General features: G+C 39.2%; 2 protein-coding genes and 1 long non-coding RNA gene across 3 annotated transcripts in view; 2 read left to right on the top strand and 1 right to left on the bottom strand.

The window, feature by feature from the left end:
• MADS7 (MADS-box protein CMB1-like) overlaps window positions 1–15,094 on the bottom strand; it is a 28,880-nt gene extending 13,786 nt beyond the window's left edge. The window contains 1 exon segment of the mRNA NM_001294087.1: window positions 15,079–15,094. The gene's annotated coding sequence lies outside the window, so the exon portion shown is untranslated.
• LOC139191275 (uncharacterized) lies at window positions 7,755–8,331 on the top strand. Its single transcript, XM_070811854.1, has 2 exons — window positions 7,755–7,868; window positions 7,996–8,331. The coding sequence occupies exons 1-2, from the start codon at window positions 7,755–7,757 to the stop codon at window positions 8,329–8,331; spliced, it is 450 nt and encodes a 149-aa protein (XP_070667955.1).
• On the top strand, window positions 9,381–10,147 carry LOC114820858 (uncharacterized). The gene is made up of 2 exons (XR_003768319.2): window positions 9,381–9,540; window positions 9,660–10,147. It is a non-coding gene; the product is annotated as an uncharacterized lncRNA (long non-coding RNA).
• Window positions 15,095–15,131: the final 37 nt, after the last annotated feature.

Here is a 15,131-nt window from a genome sequence, read left to right as displayed (position 1 = left end):
AGAAATCGAAGAGGCACCTACTTTTCCAGCCTTGTCAGCACCTGTCACACGCACACTCAGCTTTGCGGAAATTATGGGCATTCTGTCGAAGACTTCTGAGGAAGTAGAAAACACATGAATCTTACTGTTCAATCACCCATTTTCCACACGCAACACTAGCTCATGGGTACCACAGATAACTTTGCCAAAGTTCTCTGCCAAAATTGAGCACGTAAAGCTTGTAGCTCCCACTACATCGCTCTGACCAAGAAAGGTAAAAGAATAGCAAAGAAACAGCACTAACAAAGTTTAGACCCATAAATTTTGAAGGTCTAGCTACCATATTATTACCCACAAGGGTAAAGGAACAGTACCACTGCTGGATAATTGGAAAGTCCCTGTGTGTCAACCTCTGTGCTTCGTGGCAAGGTAGACTAGTAAACATGCCCAACCTTTACTCACACTCGAGAAAACACTACCAATAAGATTGCTTGCTCCAAAATCGAAGAGGCACCGTCCTCCGAATCTCGAGAGCCAGACTCCCAACATGACTACTTTCTCAAAAATCGAAGAGAGGGTAAAGGAACAGTACCATTGCTGGATAATTGGAAAATCCCTGTGTGTCAACCTCTGTGCTTCGTGGCAAGGTAGACTAGCAAACATGCCCAACCTTTACTCACATTCGAGAAAACACTCCCAACAAGATTGCTTGCTCCAAAATCGAAGAGGCACCGCCCTCCGAATCTCGAGAGCCAGACTCCTAACATGATTACTTTCTCAAAAATCGAAGTGACACTGCTCCCCGAATCTCGAGAGCCAGACCCCCATCATGATTGCTTTCTTAAAAATCGAAGATGCATCGTTCTCCGAATCAATCGAAGAGACGCTCGCTTTCTCAAAAGCTGGGCTGCTCAGAGACCACGAGGGCCGATCTCAGAAATCGAAGAGGCACCTACTTTTCTAGCCTTGTCAGCACCTGTCACACGCACACTCAGCTTTGCGGAAATTATGGGCATTCTGTCGAAGACTTCTCGAGAGCACAGACCACTTTTTCAAAGTGCTCTGACAGAGTTAAAACATGTGAAGCTGGCAGCTCCCACTACCGTGCTATGACCAAGCAGGGTAAAGGAATAGCATTACTACTTGTTGTTAGGGAGACTCCTATATATGTCGACCTCCATCCCCAACGGACAGGCAGACCTGCAAAAATGTTCAACCCTTCCTCATATTTGAGAGGGCACTCCCAACGAAGCCTTTCGAAATATTCAGCTTTCTTTCCCCCCGATAATACCTTTGCAAACAAGCTATACTAGAGCAAGAATATCTCATATCATCAGGGTTAAAAGCAAGAGTATCCCATATCATGCTTTTTCCCTGTCTTTTCCTTTGGCCTTGTTGTTACCTGCAAGACAAGGAGAAAGAGAGCAATCAGTCAGCACTTGGAATCAAGCTTCCAGCCAGGAACTGACTGCCTGGAACCCCTTACCTGATTACTTACCTGGCATTGCTCTCGAGTACTCATCTTCAACATCTTATGTTTCCAGGGAAGATACCGCATCTGCTTGAGGAACAGATAGGGCAAGTGCGAAGGATACAAGGAAGCATGTGGAGACAAGCGTAACAGCACACGTGCCGATACATCCATTACTCTGTCAAAAGCAAAAGTATCCCATATCAGCAGGGTCGAACGTACTCTAGATTTGATGGACTTGTTTTGACCCTCAAATTCTTCAGTCGGCTCTGGAGGAAACCAGAAAACCCTCCAGCTCAGTTCAAGAATAAGCCTGTGGAAAGTTACTTCTTCAAAAGCAAAAGTATCCCATATCATCTCTTCTCATCTTTCTTCTCTTTATCCTTCATGCTACTGCAAGATGGGGAGAAGGTGAACAATCAGCCGGAGCTCTGATTGCTTACCTTGTCTGTCACCTCTTTCAGCAGATCCCCTAGCTCGGCGACTTGGGAGACTCCTACTACATGGTTTGTATCGCGCTTGACCAAGCCTGAAACTACAAGTAAGCTTCAAGTGAAATTGATACATTACCTTGTGCATCTCCACCAGTTAAAGATACCACCCCTGGATGGAGGAAGAGTACTTCCAGAGAAGATGCTACATCTACCTATGAGACAGATAAGGCAAGTCAAGACGATACCACACTCCGATACTTAGAAGTTTCGTGATTACGAGATCATTCTCTCACAATATTTCCTAATGTCATTTGTACTAAATCATTCACTTGTACTCACTAAAGGAGAGCTTGAACCTATGTACTTGTGTAAACCCTTCACAATTAATGAGAACTCTTCTATTCCGTGGACGTAGCCAATCTGGGTGAACCACGTACATCTTGTGTTTGCTTTCCTATCTCTATTCATTTATATACTTATCCACACTAATGACCGGAGCAATCTAGCGAAGATCACAAAAAGCGACCGTTTTTGCTGCCTAGGATCTATCTTGCAAGAGAACGGAGAATTAGATGGAGATCTCAACCATAGAATACGACCTGGACGGATGAAGTGTAAGAGTGCATCCGGCGTGTTATGTGACCGTCGTAGGCCACTGAAGCTCAAGGGAAAATTTTATAGGACGACAATAAGGCCAACGATGTTGTATGGCACAGAATGTTGGACGGTGAAGCATCAACACGTACACAAAATGGGTGTAGCGGAGATGAGGATGCTTCGTGGGATGTGTGGGCACACGAGAAAGGATAAGATTGGGCATGAGGATATCCGAGGTAAAGTAGGAGTAGCCGAAATTGAAGGAAAGATGAGAGAAAATCGGTTCCGGTGATTTGGACATGGGCAAAGAAGGCCGACTGACGCTCCGGTTCGAAGATGTGACTACGGGACAGAGGTTCAGGGCCGAAGGGGTAGAGGAAGACCTAGGAAAACTTTAGAAGAGACTCTAAGAAAAGACTTAGAGTACTTGGATCGAACGGAGGACATGACACAAAACCGAGCGCAATGGCGTTCTAGGATTCATATAGCCGACCCCACTTAGTGGGAAAAGGCTTTGTTGTTGTTGTTGTTGTTGTTGTTGTTGAATTTAGACAGGTGCAACTTCTATACGTTTAATAATTCTTCCAATTTCTCCGGGTTAATAATTAAAGATAATATAATTGATGCTAGAAGCAAAATATTATTGGTGCTCTGAGAGATTATGTTGTATAACTATATATGTCGATGATTTATATATATGTAGATATCGAAATTTTGGTGAAATATATCAACAAATTAAATTTTGACTCGTTCGGACTTATATGGCGCTGTTTGGACCCAATTTTACATTTTCGGCCCAAGCAATCGAAGCGGTCGGATGATTATGAAAATTAAGAGAATTTTCTTGGCATTACTATTGATTTTAATCATAGTAATTATCTTGAAAATATCCTTAAAGCTTACAAAGTTATGCGTGAGATTCTTTTGCAGATAATTAAAGGTTTTATCGAATTGTGGAGAAATTAAAGGAGATTGCACATTTGGCTGCTTGCCAACCCTTTACAATCAATATGGCAGTAATGAGAGTTTTGTAAGGGCTTGCTGTGCAGCTTTAGGATTCTATCCTAATCAAAATGGTATCTAGTTAGTTGCATGTATGGGTGGGCAAAAGGGTACAAGAACCGCGGGTCGGGGCCAGTACGGGCCGGTTCCTAATTTTTAAAAAGAAAAACAGGGCGGGGCTTTGGAATTTTAGGGGCAGGCCGGGTCCAAAAGTATAAAAAAAAAGGGTACCTGGACCGACCAGTTCTCACTCTCGATAACACTATCTCTGTGTCTCATTGTCTTCCTCTCTCTTATATGGATGATTTTTCCCCTTTAAGAACACACACACACACACACACCCCACTTCGCCGTGTTTTCCCCCTTCTCTAATCCTTTGAACCTTCTCCCTCATTCCTCTCCTTGTTTCTTCTCCCCTCATCTCAACAACTCTCCTTCCAAGAGCACAGACACACCACACCCACACCTCACCGCCACCTCCACCACAATGGCGCACATTCCGGCGAGCACCATCACCACTTGTGGACCATTCATCCTCTCTTTTTAACTTCCCGGTGAGCACCATTAGGCAATGAACGACCTTGTTTGGGTCGTACAAGACAGCTGACCCATCAAACCCGAGCGGGTTTTAGGATCTGGAGAAAAGGGATTGCTCATTTTGATAGGTCTAAGCATGGATTGCAGATAGAGGCGCAGATCTTGGTAGCTGCGACGACGGAGCCTCAGCTGTAGCTACGACGACGGAGCCTCAGCTGTAGCTACGACGACGAAGCCTCCACCATTGTTGTCATTCGATTAGTAGACTCAATTGCATCCACTCTCGCAAAGTAGTGGATGCCTGTCGTGGTCAGATTGTGGGTCTCCATGCCTGGAACCGACACTGCGGTTGAAGTCGGATTGTGCTTATTCTTAGTTTATAAATTATATAAATAAATAAAATAAAATAAAGTTTAACCTGTGGGGCCCGTGGGTCCAGTAAATAACGGGCCGGGTAAAGCCCGGTTTCAAAACTCGAAATCCTTCTACCCTGACTGACCCGTCCTGTTACTTTTTAAAACAGGTACGGTTTGATTCCTTCAAAATTGGGCCCGGCCCAGCCAGTGCCCAGCCATAGTTGCATGGATTCCATATTTGAATGCGTTTGCATACAGAACCACGTGGAACAATGGTACAAGGATGCAACTTTGGATGATTAGCATATGGATATGCCATTTTATCCGTTTGAAACGTTAAGATGGTGGTGTACCGTGAAGATTAAAAGATCCAATGCATCGCAGTGATTAACATTACGATATCACAAAAAGTAAGAAGATAATGCGTGGTAGTTCATGATTATTATTTCACAAGGTATGGTTCGCGGAGGACTCTACAACTTGGTTATCTGGTCATCGTGAAAGTTCACCTTTATAAACACGGACAATCTGCAATGAGGACATCTCTTTTAAAATCAACATATAAATTGCATTGCGCGAAGCTTCTCAACAACCTTGGCGACATCTTCAATTTAGATAGACAACACTGGAGCCGTAGAATCAGCCGACCAAGAAGCACCTTCAGTTTGGATAGACAGCATTGCTTCGAGACCCACTGGTTATTTATCCAAGTCTCGGTCAACAAGGATTTCTGAGTCCTCGTTGGTGTAGGTCATCTCATCAGCCTTCTCGGCGAAGTAAGGTGTTAACAGGTTACTACATTGGGCACATTGAAAGTCGAATTTGAAATTGAACTTTGCAGAACTAGCAACCTTGTTTTCAAGCTCTAGAACCCGAAGGCCGAGACGTGTTCATTCCTCAGCCACAGTCGCAAGATCAAGAAGTCAGCAGCGCGCCCAACACCACATTAACATATTTTACTCCCCAGCCGAACCCGGCAAATGAGTTGGCATGCTCCGCACACAACCGAATGACGTAGTTAGCTTATTAATTACTCGGCACGCACGCCACGTAGGCTTGGTAGTTTTTAGGGTCAATAGGTGCACACCATGCATATTGCCAAATTCCATGTGACTTATCAAGTCGGACGAGTCATTAAGAGTGACACATGTCGACATTTGAGACCTTCATCAAATAAATCAAATCAAGTAAAAAAAAAGCAAATTAACCATATTGATCAAATCCCTCAATTATGGTTTAATTTATTAAACTATTGATTATGATTTAATTAATGACTAAATTATATCAATTAGTTTGAATCAAATCAAATACAGCCACTCAGTACTACGGTTTGGTGATATTCATCTTTGCTTAGTAGTGAGAGTTTAGGTTCGAATATCGTGGATGGCGAATTCAATACCAAATTAGGTTGCCCATTGTGTGGCTTAACTGAACTCCCCCTCCTCCTAGTGTAAAATTATTGATGTACTAAAAAAATCAAATCAAATGCAAAAGGGGACAAATTATATCAATTAGTGTTTAATTTCCTAAATTAAAAATTTTAATTTAATTAAGAGCTAAATTAAATAATTAGCTTACATTAATTTAAATTAGAAAATCAATCCCACAAATTATGGGATTTAGATTGGGGATTCTAAACTAAGACTCAATCACCTACAAATTCTAGGCTCATTTTCAAGAAAGACGACACCAGAGAAAACGATAAATCAGAAAGCTATCTGGCCAATGCAAACACCAAACATACAAACACTCTTGTGTTATTCGTCAAGCTCGTACATAATTAACAAGCGCAACAAACACGTGTTGATCACGTGAAGCTCCTCGTGGTTCCATTGCATTCAAGATCAAGCCTCGACGTTCCTTGAAGAAATTACGAGCCCGATTAAAAATCAAGTGTTCACCACTTTTGAATCAAATTCTACTTTGGAGATCGAATTAGAGGAATATTCTTGCAAAAGAATAGCTACAAAGATTGTGTCCCTGAATTCATTAATACAAATTCATTATTTTGTACACGTGTTCTTGTTTCAATTGTTGTAGATAATTTTGTGTCTACAATATATATGCCAATCCTTCTGTTTGTCCCTCTGATCTTTGAGAGATTTTGCTGTATAACTAGGATTATATCCTCTCGTATACATCCTTCATCTTGTAATCATGAAATGTTAACACAAGTATATATCCCCAACTGTGTGTGAGAATTCTTTCCTGGTTGTATGCAAGAAAATATTTCCTTAAAATTATTTGGTTGAAAAGATACTACATTAAGCCATAAAGGCAGAGGAAACAAGGTCCTTGAATTCTCGCGATAAAGACGTATGCACATAAGACCCAAGAGTCATCAGATTGAATGTAAATTCCATGGATTATTGATCAAGTTAAGAACAAAAAAAATTAAAGATATAAGTGTATGAAAATAATAAAAAATTATCATTATAATTGCATTTGAAAGGGACGAATTTGATGACATAATATACATTAGACCATTCAGATACAACTCTGAAGGCTGAAGCCAGCTAAGGTCCAGATAGAAGCAAGTCTATAAACAATGTTACGGCTCGTGTTGTCAACTTGTCATTGTCAATTTGTCGTGGACTCACATTGCCATGTGAATTAGCGTAGTCCCCTTCCTTTTTATGTGGCAAGCCAATACTAGTAACTAGCCTCCACACGCGTTTGAAAGCTGTAGTTTTTTAATTTCTGTGATTTTTTGGAATTGAATTAAGAGCAACATCACTATGGGAAACCAACCAGACTCTTCATTATTTAATCCACCTAGTGAACAGTAACTGTTCTTAATGAACAGTAAATGTCTTTTGCATCTCCACTGTTGCACTTGAATAGCCTTGGTAATAGGTAATAAAATATTTTTTTTAAATAATACAAAATAAATTTATTTGTAATTTCGGAGAAGATTTTTAATCGTTCTCATTGCACCACGTGTCATTATTCGAAAAGACAATTATTGGTGATGGATTTCGATAAGATTTTTATCCAATGCCGTCGTGGCACATGTTGTTATCTTTTCAGAATCTTTAAGGATAGATTTCGATCAGATTTTTAACAAATGATGGCATGCCACGTGGCACTATCTACAACCTAAATCCTCCATATAATCCATCATCTATCTTCTGAAATCTCACACCAATTTTCTCAAGATCTCTATCATTATTCATAGTTTATGCTCATTCTTCACCAAAATCAAAATCTGTATCATTATTCATAGGTTCTGTTTCCTTCTTACAATGTCTTTTTCTTCAAGGATGATGTGGGAAATCGATCAGCAAGAGAAAGAATTGGTTAACCAATCAGAAGGAATGCTTCATCTCCTGGTGGCCCAAAATGAGATGGAAGATGATGAATAGCGTAGAAGAAGAGATGACGAAGCAAGAATGGCTAGAGCATCACATTCCTGTTGAGTCATCCAAGTTGTGGCTTAGATATCCAGGCCCAGCTGTTCTGGAAACCTTGATAGAAACAGGCAACGATAAGGTGCGGATATCTTAGACGATTATTTGGTCCGTAACAGTACATTCCCTGATACGTACTTCAGACGTCGTTTTAGAATGGAACAATCATGATTGCTGTTTGCAACCATGATTCTTACTTTGTGCAAAAGAATGATGTTTTTGGTGCTATGGGTCTCATTCCTGAGCAAAAAATTACTGCTACGATGCGAATGCTTGCTTATGGAGCATCTGCAGACCAAGTGGATGAGATAGCGAGGATGGGGAAATCAATCATTCTTGAGTCCTTGATGAGGTTTTGCGGAGCAATCGAATCTATCTACACCGCAAAGTACCTCCGAAAACCTACTAACATGGACTTGCAAAGGCTTCTAAAGAAGGCCGAGATGCGAGGTTTTCCTAGGATGATTGGAAGCATCGATTGTATGCAATGGACATGGAAAAACTATCCAAGTACATGGCAAGGCGCTTATGGGGACAGAAAATGAGCAAAAAGTATCATTATGGAGGCGGTGACATCTTTTGATACATGGATTTGGCACGCCTTTTTGGAGATTTCGGGAGCTTAAAATGACCTAAATGTCATTTCCCAATCCCCAATGTTCAACTATGTCCTGCAAGGAAAGGCACCAAAAGTACTGCGTCAACGAATATATGTACGACAGGCCATACTACCTAGCAGACGACATTTACCCAAGGTGGTCATCATTTGTCAAAATTGTGCCACGTTCACGAAGTGCAAAGGAAAAACACTTTGTAAGCTGTCAATAGGGGTGCAGGAAGGATGTGGAGCATTTTTTTAGTATCCTCCAAGCTCGCTGGGCGATTGTCAGGGGTGATGCGAGAATGTTTGATGTAGAGTCACTTCGATCCATCATGATGACGTGCATCATTCTTCACAACATGATTGTGGAAGATGAGTACGATTATGATGCCGTTGATGAATATGAGCCAGACATGATGAACAATTCAAGAACACGTATATATTATGCTCATGAAGCCACCCAAGAACCCGTGCAACATAAGCCATTAGAAAGGGATGGACATTACAATGAATTGATCGTTCAACGATATACTGCATTTCAAAGGCCATATATGCACAATGTCTGACAAATTGACTTGATAGAGCACCAGTGAGAATTGAAACAAACTCAAAATACTTAAGTTCATTTAGGGCGCGTTTACTAATCCATAATCAAATTGAGAGGAATTGAATTGAGGAGGAATAGAAATGAGGGGGAATCAGAATCAGATTCCTTTTGAAGTTGTTTACTAAAACTGTCTGGAATCGAAGTAGGAATGATAACTGTTTACTAATTCACATGAATCGGAATGAAAACTATTGTGATTACTAAAATATCCCTAGTTTAATTAATCTATTTTATATGCTAATTATTTTTAGTAAATCTTTATTCTTTCTTTTTTTTAAGAGAGAACCATTATTATTTTTTATTTTTTAGTAAAACTTTTATTGTTTTATTTTTAGATTTTTTAGTGGAATTCTCATGCTTATCTACAAACCCAGAACCCACTGTTCTCATCCAAATTGGCATTATCTAGAACCCACGGCTCATAGCCTCATCTCGGCAGAGAGATCACCGTTCCTACCGTTTTTTCTTCGGCGATGTGCAGGCGTCAAAGCCTGCACCTCAGTGTGGGACTCCGCAACCCCGAGCTCCAATTCAAGTCTTTTTCGGGTCTCTCTCACTTGAACTCGCTCCTCTCCTTCGGCCTTTCTGGTACCACTTTCGTTTCCTTTTGTTACTGAATTTTCTGAAGATTTGATTTTTGCTTTGGGTATGCTTGCCATTTTTAGGTTGATTTTTCTGTGTCGAATCCTATGGAGGAGGAAGTGGAGGATTTTGAGTTGGTGGAGCGAGATGAGGCAGCAGAGGAGTAAAGAGTTGCTGGAGAGGATGGCGGAGGACAACAAGAAGATGGAAAAGAGTACTGAAGGTGCATGACATTTTGGGAAGGAAAATTTGATTCCGGATGGAGCCTTCTCCCCGGAATCCAAATACTACTTTCTTCTAGGTAATCCAATTCCGACAATATCAGGAGATGAATTCTTGATTTTATGTGGGGCCCGCAGAACTGTTCATTCCGCTTAAGTTGGTAAATAGAGGAATAATTAGGAATGAAGAATGATTCCCATTCCGCCATATCCTTTCCCCCTATGTAAGCACGCCATTAGTGTGTTTGTTTTTATTTGGTGTGTTTATTTAATTTTATTTGGTGAGTTTTTTTTTAGTTCATTTAGTGAATTTTTTATTAGTTGGTATGTTTATGTAATTTTATTTGGTGTGTTTATGTCATTTGAAATAAATTACTAAATTAAATAAATTTACTCTCACTTTAAATAAAGTACTAAATTCAATAAATTGGAAACAACATAAAGTACTCTATTCAATAAATAATAAATTACAACCCAAAATGATTGGAAAATTATGGGCTCCGATTACAAAAAGTACTTTATTCATCATCACTTAACCAATTTGTGGTGCTAGGATGATATTTTCTTGTCGTGCTAGGACCATATCCTCTTGCTCTCGTTTCTCTTGCACGCCTCCTTCGCACCACTTCTGCTTTCTCCGACTTCCAAAAATATTTCACAATCTTGTTGAGCCATTTTTTCTTCTCTAACATGTTCCCTTTCTTGCCTAAGTAGCTCTATTTCCCTCTCATTAGCTTGAAATGCTTTCTCAACAGCTGCAGTTTTTGCCTTCTCTTTAGTCTTGTCAGCCTCAAATTTCGCCATTTTCCGCGCCAAAGTCATTTGACCTTGGTGAGCAAGTTCTTCCATATACTTTGCATACTCATTCTTGGAAGCACTCATTTTTCTCTTTGAAGCCTTCTTACCTTGAGACCTAATTGGATAACGGGTTGGCCACAACGCTTATTCAGGGGGCATTTCGAGCACTTCTTCTGCATCATCTTCATCAACATGCGAGGCATGATCGGGTATAAAGTGTAGAGGGGTGTTGTTCATGAAAACTTCTGGACCGACAGTCACAACTCTGAATTTAGGACAATCTTGTGAATGATTTGTTTTTGCTTTTGCGTTTGGCATTACACCAAACTTGTGCTTGAAGTTCCTACACAATGCGGGAGAAAAAATAATTATAATAAAAGTAGGTAACAAATAAATAATACAAACAAATAATTATAATGAAAGTAGGTAATAAATAAATAATACAAACAAATAATTATAATGAAAGTAGGTAACAAATAAATAATACAAACAAATAATTATAATGAAAGTAGCTAACAAATAAATAATACAAACAAACAAATAATATATTGTTACCTGATCCGCTAAAATTTCCCCACTTCGAATATTACCACTAGATTGTGCCAAGGCATCTCTCCACATACTAAACGATTGGCTAAGTATTTTCCAACGACCGGACATTGATTCTTTGGTTCTTTTCCCACCCATTTTCTCAAGATAATTGGTATGAATAAGACTCCACATTTCTCGCAACTGCATCTCATTACCCGTAAGCGAATTATGAGTAACTTCAACCCAGCTTCTACACAACGCAACATCTTCAAGAAGCGTCCAATTCGTACCTGCATTGGTAGTCATTTTGTTGGAAAAAAATTGGATTGAAACTTTGAGAGAAAGATAGGAATGTGGTTGAAAGTAGTTGAAAAAAATATGAAATTGTGGTGTAAGGTAAAAGATAATGAGAAAGTATTTATAGAAAAGTAAAATCAATTTTTTTTAAGGTTCGCGTCTATACGTGTAGTGTGGTGGTTGGGCCTACCCACCCTATTTGTTCCATGATCTATGGGTCTACTGGAGCTACCCACTTCGATCAATTAGCCAAATTTTTTTTTAATTTTCAAAATTTTTTTCCGAATTTGTATTAATTTTTTACATTTTTAAAAATTTTATTCACCTAATTAATCTCTGACCGTTGATATCAGATCCAATGGCTAAAATTAAATAAGGTTTTTAATTTTTTTTTACCGTTGGAAATCCAACGGCCCAAAATTTGTTACCGTTGAAATCCAACGACTAAGGGAAGCCACGTGGCTGCCCAATGGTAACATTTTTTAATTGTGCCGCGGGCCCAATTTCTGCAATTTTGTCTGCCGACGCGCGCCCACACGCGCATGAGGCCCACGCACTTGACAGAAAAAAATTTAAAGAAAAGCTGACGTCTAGCCGACATCAGCTATGCGTCAGGAAGCCTTCGGGCTGGCAATTTGTGCCAGGCCTCTTCCTCGGGCTGGCACACGCTGGAGCAAGCAGACCGGGCTATTACCCTTTGTTTTGGGGCCTGTCGCTGGGGCTACTCCACATGGTGGAGCTGCTCTAAGAGCTCATTTGTATGTGTTTTTAAATTGACTGAAAGCATTTTTTGTGAAAATATTTTAGAACCAATTATTAGTAAAAATGCAATTAAATCCTGAAAAATGACTTAAAGTGCAGAAAGCACTTTAAATGTTTTTAGAATTCAAAAACACTTTCTCAAAAAGCACTTTCAAACATTTTAAAAGTATATCTAAATGAGTCATAAAATCCTATTGAAGCACTTGGCAGCCAAGCAATTAGAAAATTAAAAGATAAAGACCGCAGTTTTTTTTTTTTTTTTTTTTTTGAAGTAATTAACTGGTTGCAGCAAGAAGGATCACCCACAAAACTGCAAAGAAAGAGCACTAGGTATAACTTATTTCCAGACGGAATCAATATTTATTTGAACAACAACACTCAAGAGCATAGGCAAAAAGACTACATGGCCCTGAAAAAACGTGCAAGTCGCAAAATATTTGTGTCACATGTTTATCATGTTCACAAGGTTTACAGAGACCGTTTTTCAACAGGATGAATATTTTAAAGGTGATTTTAGCCTCGGACTTGCTCCTGTATAAGTGTCCGTTTTGTATCGGACTCTCTTATAAAAAAATGTGACTTTGACTCACGACAAATGTGAACTTGATACACACAAGATTAAGATGACCTAAACAATAAAAGCTTTTTAGCTAAAATGATTAATGAGATTGACATAATTCTTCATTTTGGTCTCTAACAATGAAAATCAATAGAAGTGGTCTCTGAGTGTCCACCGAAATCATTAAAAAAATTGTCAATATTCTTATTAAGCATAGTGGTTGGTTTGACAAAAAATATCCTTAAAAAGATTGTCACGTGGTCGTTCACATGACAATTTAACGAGGATATTAACAGATTTTTCATGAAATGACCAAAATAATTTACAGTTGACAAACTCATAAATCACTTCTATCGATTTTTATTGTTAGAGATAATAAATTATGCCAACAATAAATTCAATACAGGACAACGTTTCGAGACAAAATCTCCTATATATTTAAACTTTTGGGATTAGCCAAAATATTAAAGGAGTTGCAGAGTAACAAGTTAGTAGTATGATAAGATTTGACTGACTGACCATGTAACCAAAAAAGATTTTTCAATTATCTGCCTAAATAGAAAAACATCCTGAATTTCCTAAAACTTCACTAGTTCACTTGTTAATAGCAACCAAAAAGTACACTAGTGAAGGGCAACATCAAATGAAATGAAAAATTTCCAGCCCCAAGTTTACTGTATAATGTCGGGCGCAGTACATACCCACATTAAACATCTCATGGTGTGAGGGCACATCAATGGCTCTGGATTCCTGGTGGGGGGGTGGTTTCTTTCTTTTTTCATATAATTTGCAGATGTTTGTTGTGTGTGTGTCGCTTTGGATCCCTCATGCTCTTTACTTCAGCCAAAAGGCCCAAGAGAGTTTTGATTTGGGTTTCGTTTCAGTTCATGAAAATTGAAACAAAACTTCCATTTCCTAGGCCACTACAGCCTTTAAAAATTGGGTAGGGAACAACGGAAGTTAATTTGAAACAAATAAAAGATGGCCCAATTTTGACCCCATTATTGAGCTTGGGTTTTGCCAAGCAATTGCTATTCACCCTCTTAACCTTGTACTTTTTTTCTGATTAATCCTCTTCAAGCCTTCGAAGTTTTGATTCGGGTAATAATTTAATTTAATTTAAACTACAGAGAGAATGATTCGAACTTAACACTAGGTGTACTCCTTTAAAATGTGTGCTCTGTTCTTTGCAGCAATCTCATGTTTGACTGCTCCATACAAGATTTGCTGCTCCAACCGTGAGGGGGATGCTAGAGTATAGGATGGATTGCTGAAATTGTGAAAAATTGTTAGTGTTGTTATGTGAGAGCAACTCCACCGTGGGAGCCCTCCCTCCTAGGCAATACACTATGATATCCATCCAATGAATAGTAACTGTCCTAAATGAACAGTAACCGCCTTTTGCATCTCCACCGTTGCACTTCAATAGCTCCGGCAATAAGCAATAAAATATTAGTATTTTATTTATTTATAAAATAATACAAAATAATTTTATTTGTAATCTCGGATAAGATTTTTAATCGTTCTCGTTGTGACATGTGTCATTATCCGAAAAGTTATAAAATACTACAAAATAATTTTATTTGTAATTTCGGATAATAGTTGAGAAAGATAGGAATGTGATTGAAAGTAGTTGAGAAAATATAAAATTGTGGTATAAGGTAGATAATAATGAGAAGGTATTTATAGAAAAGTAAAAACAAATTTTTTTTCTGATTTTTTACAATTTTTTTAAATTTTTTTATTCAACTAATTAATTTCTGCCGTTGGATTTTAAAAAAAAATTGAATTCCAACACTCCAGATTGTGCCACGTGTCACAATGGTAACATTTCTGATTTTTAAAACTATTTTTTCTTTTTTATTTATTTATAAAGGCTAATAATATCAACCGTTGATCTCAGATCCAACGGTTGATATTAAATAAGGTTTTTTTATTTTTATTACCATTGCAAATCGGACGGTCCAAAATTTTTTGCTGTTGAGATTGAACGGACCGTGGGAAGCCACGTGGCTTCCCAACGGTAACAATTTTCAGTGGGTCGCGGGCCCTAATTCCTGAAATCCTGTTGGCCCACGCGCCCATACGCGCGCTTGAGGGGCAAGCGCCTAATAGAAAAAAATAAAAAAAGTGGCTGACATCTGGGTGATGTCAGCCATGCGTCATAAAGCCCTCGGGCTCTCGGGCTGGCAACTCCTGCCAGGCCCCTCCCTTTGGCCGAGCCTGTCCCTCGGGCTGCCACACGGTGGATTCTCTCACTCGGGCTCTACGACCCTGTTCACCAGCCTTTCCCTCGAGCACCAGCCAACGTTGGAACTGCTCTAAGAGAATTACTCTCTCTCTCTCTCTATGTAATTCAATCAATATTCCAATCAATCCAATCAATG

This window comes from Malus domestica, chromosome 14 (genome assembly GCF_042453785.1).
Source record: "Malus domestica chromosome 14, GDT2T_hap1".
Classification (NCBI taxonomy): domain Eukaryota; kingdom Viridiplantae; phylum Streptophyta; class Magnoliopsida; order Rosales; family Rosaceae; genus Malus; species Malus domestica.
This window is presented reverse-complemented; position numbering and strand designations above follow the sequence as displayed.

Excerpts from the sequence above, each read along its gene's own strand:
- LOC139191275 (XM_070811854.1), top strand. The coding sequence starts at position 7,755 with ATGACGAAGCAAGAATGGCTAGAGCATCACATTCCTGTTGAGTCATCC. Across the intron at positions 7,869-7,995 it reads TAGAAACAGGCAACGATAAG|AATGATGTTTTTGGTGCTAT; the intron begins GTGCGGATATCT and ends TTTGTGCAAAAG.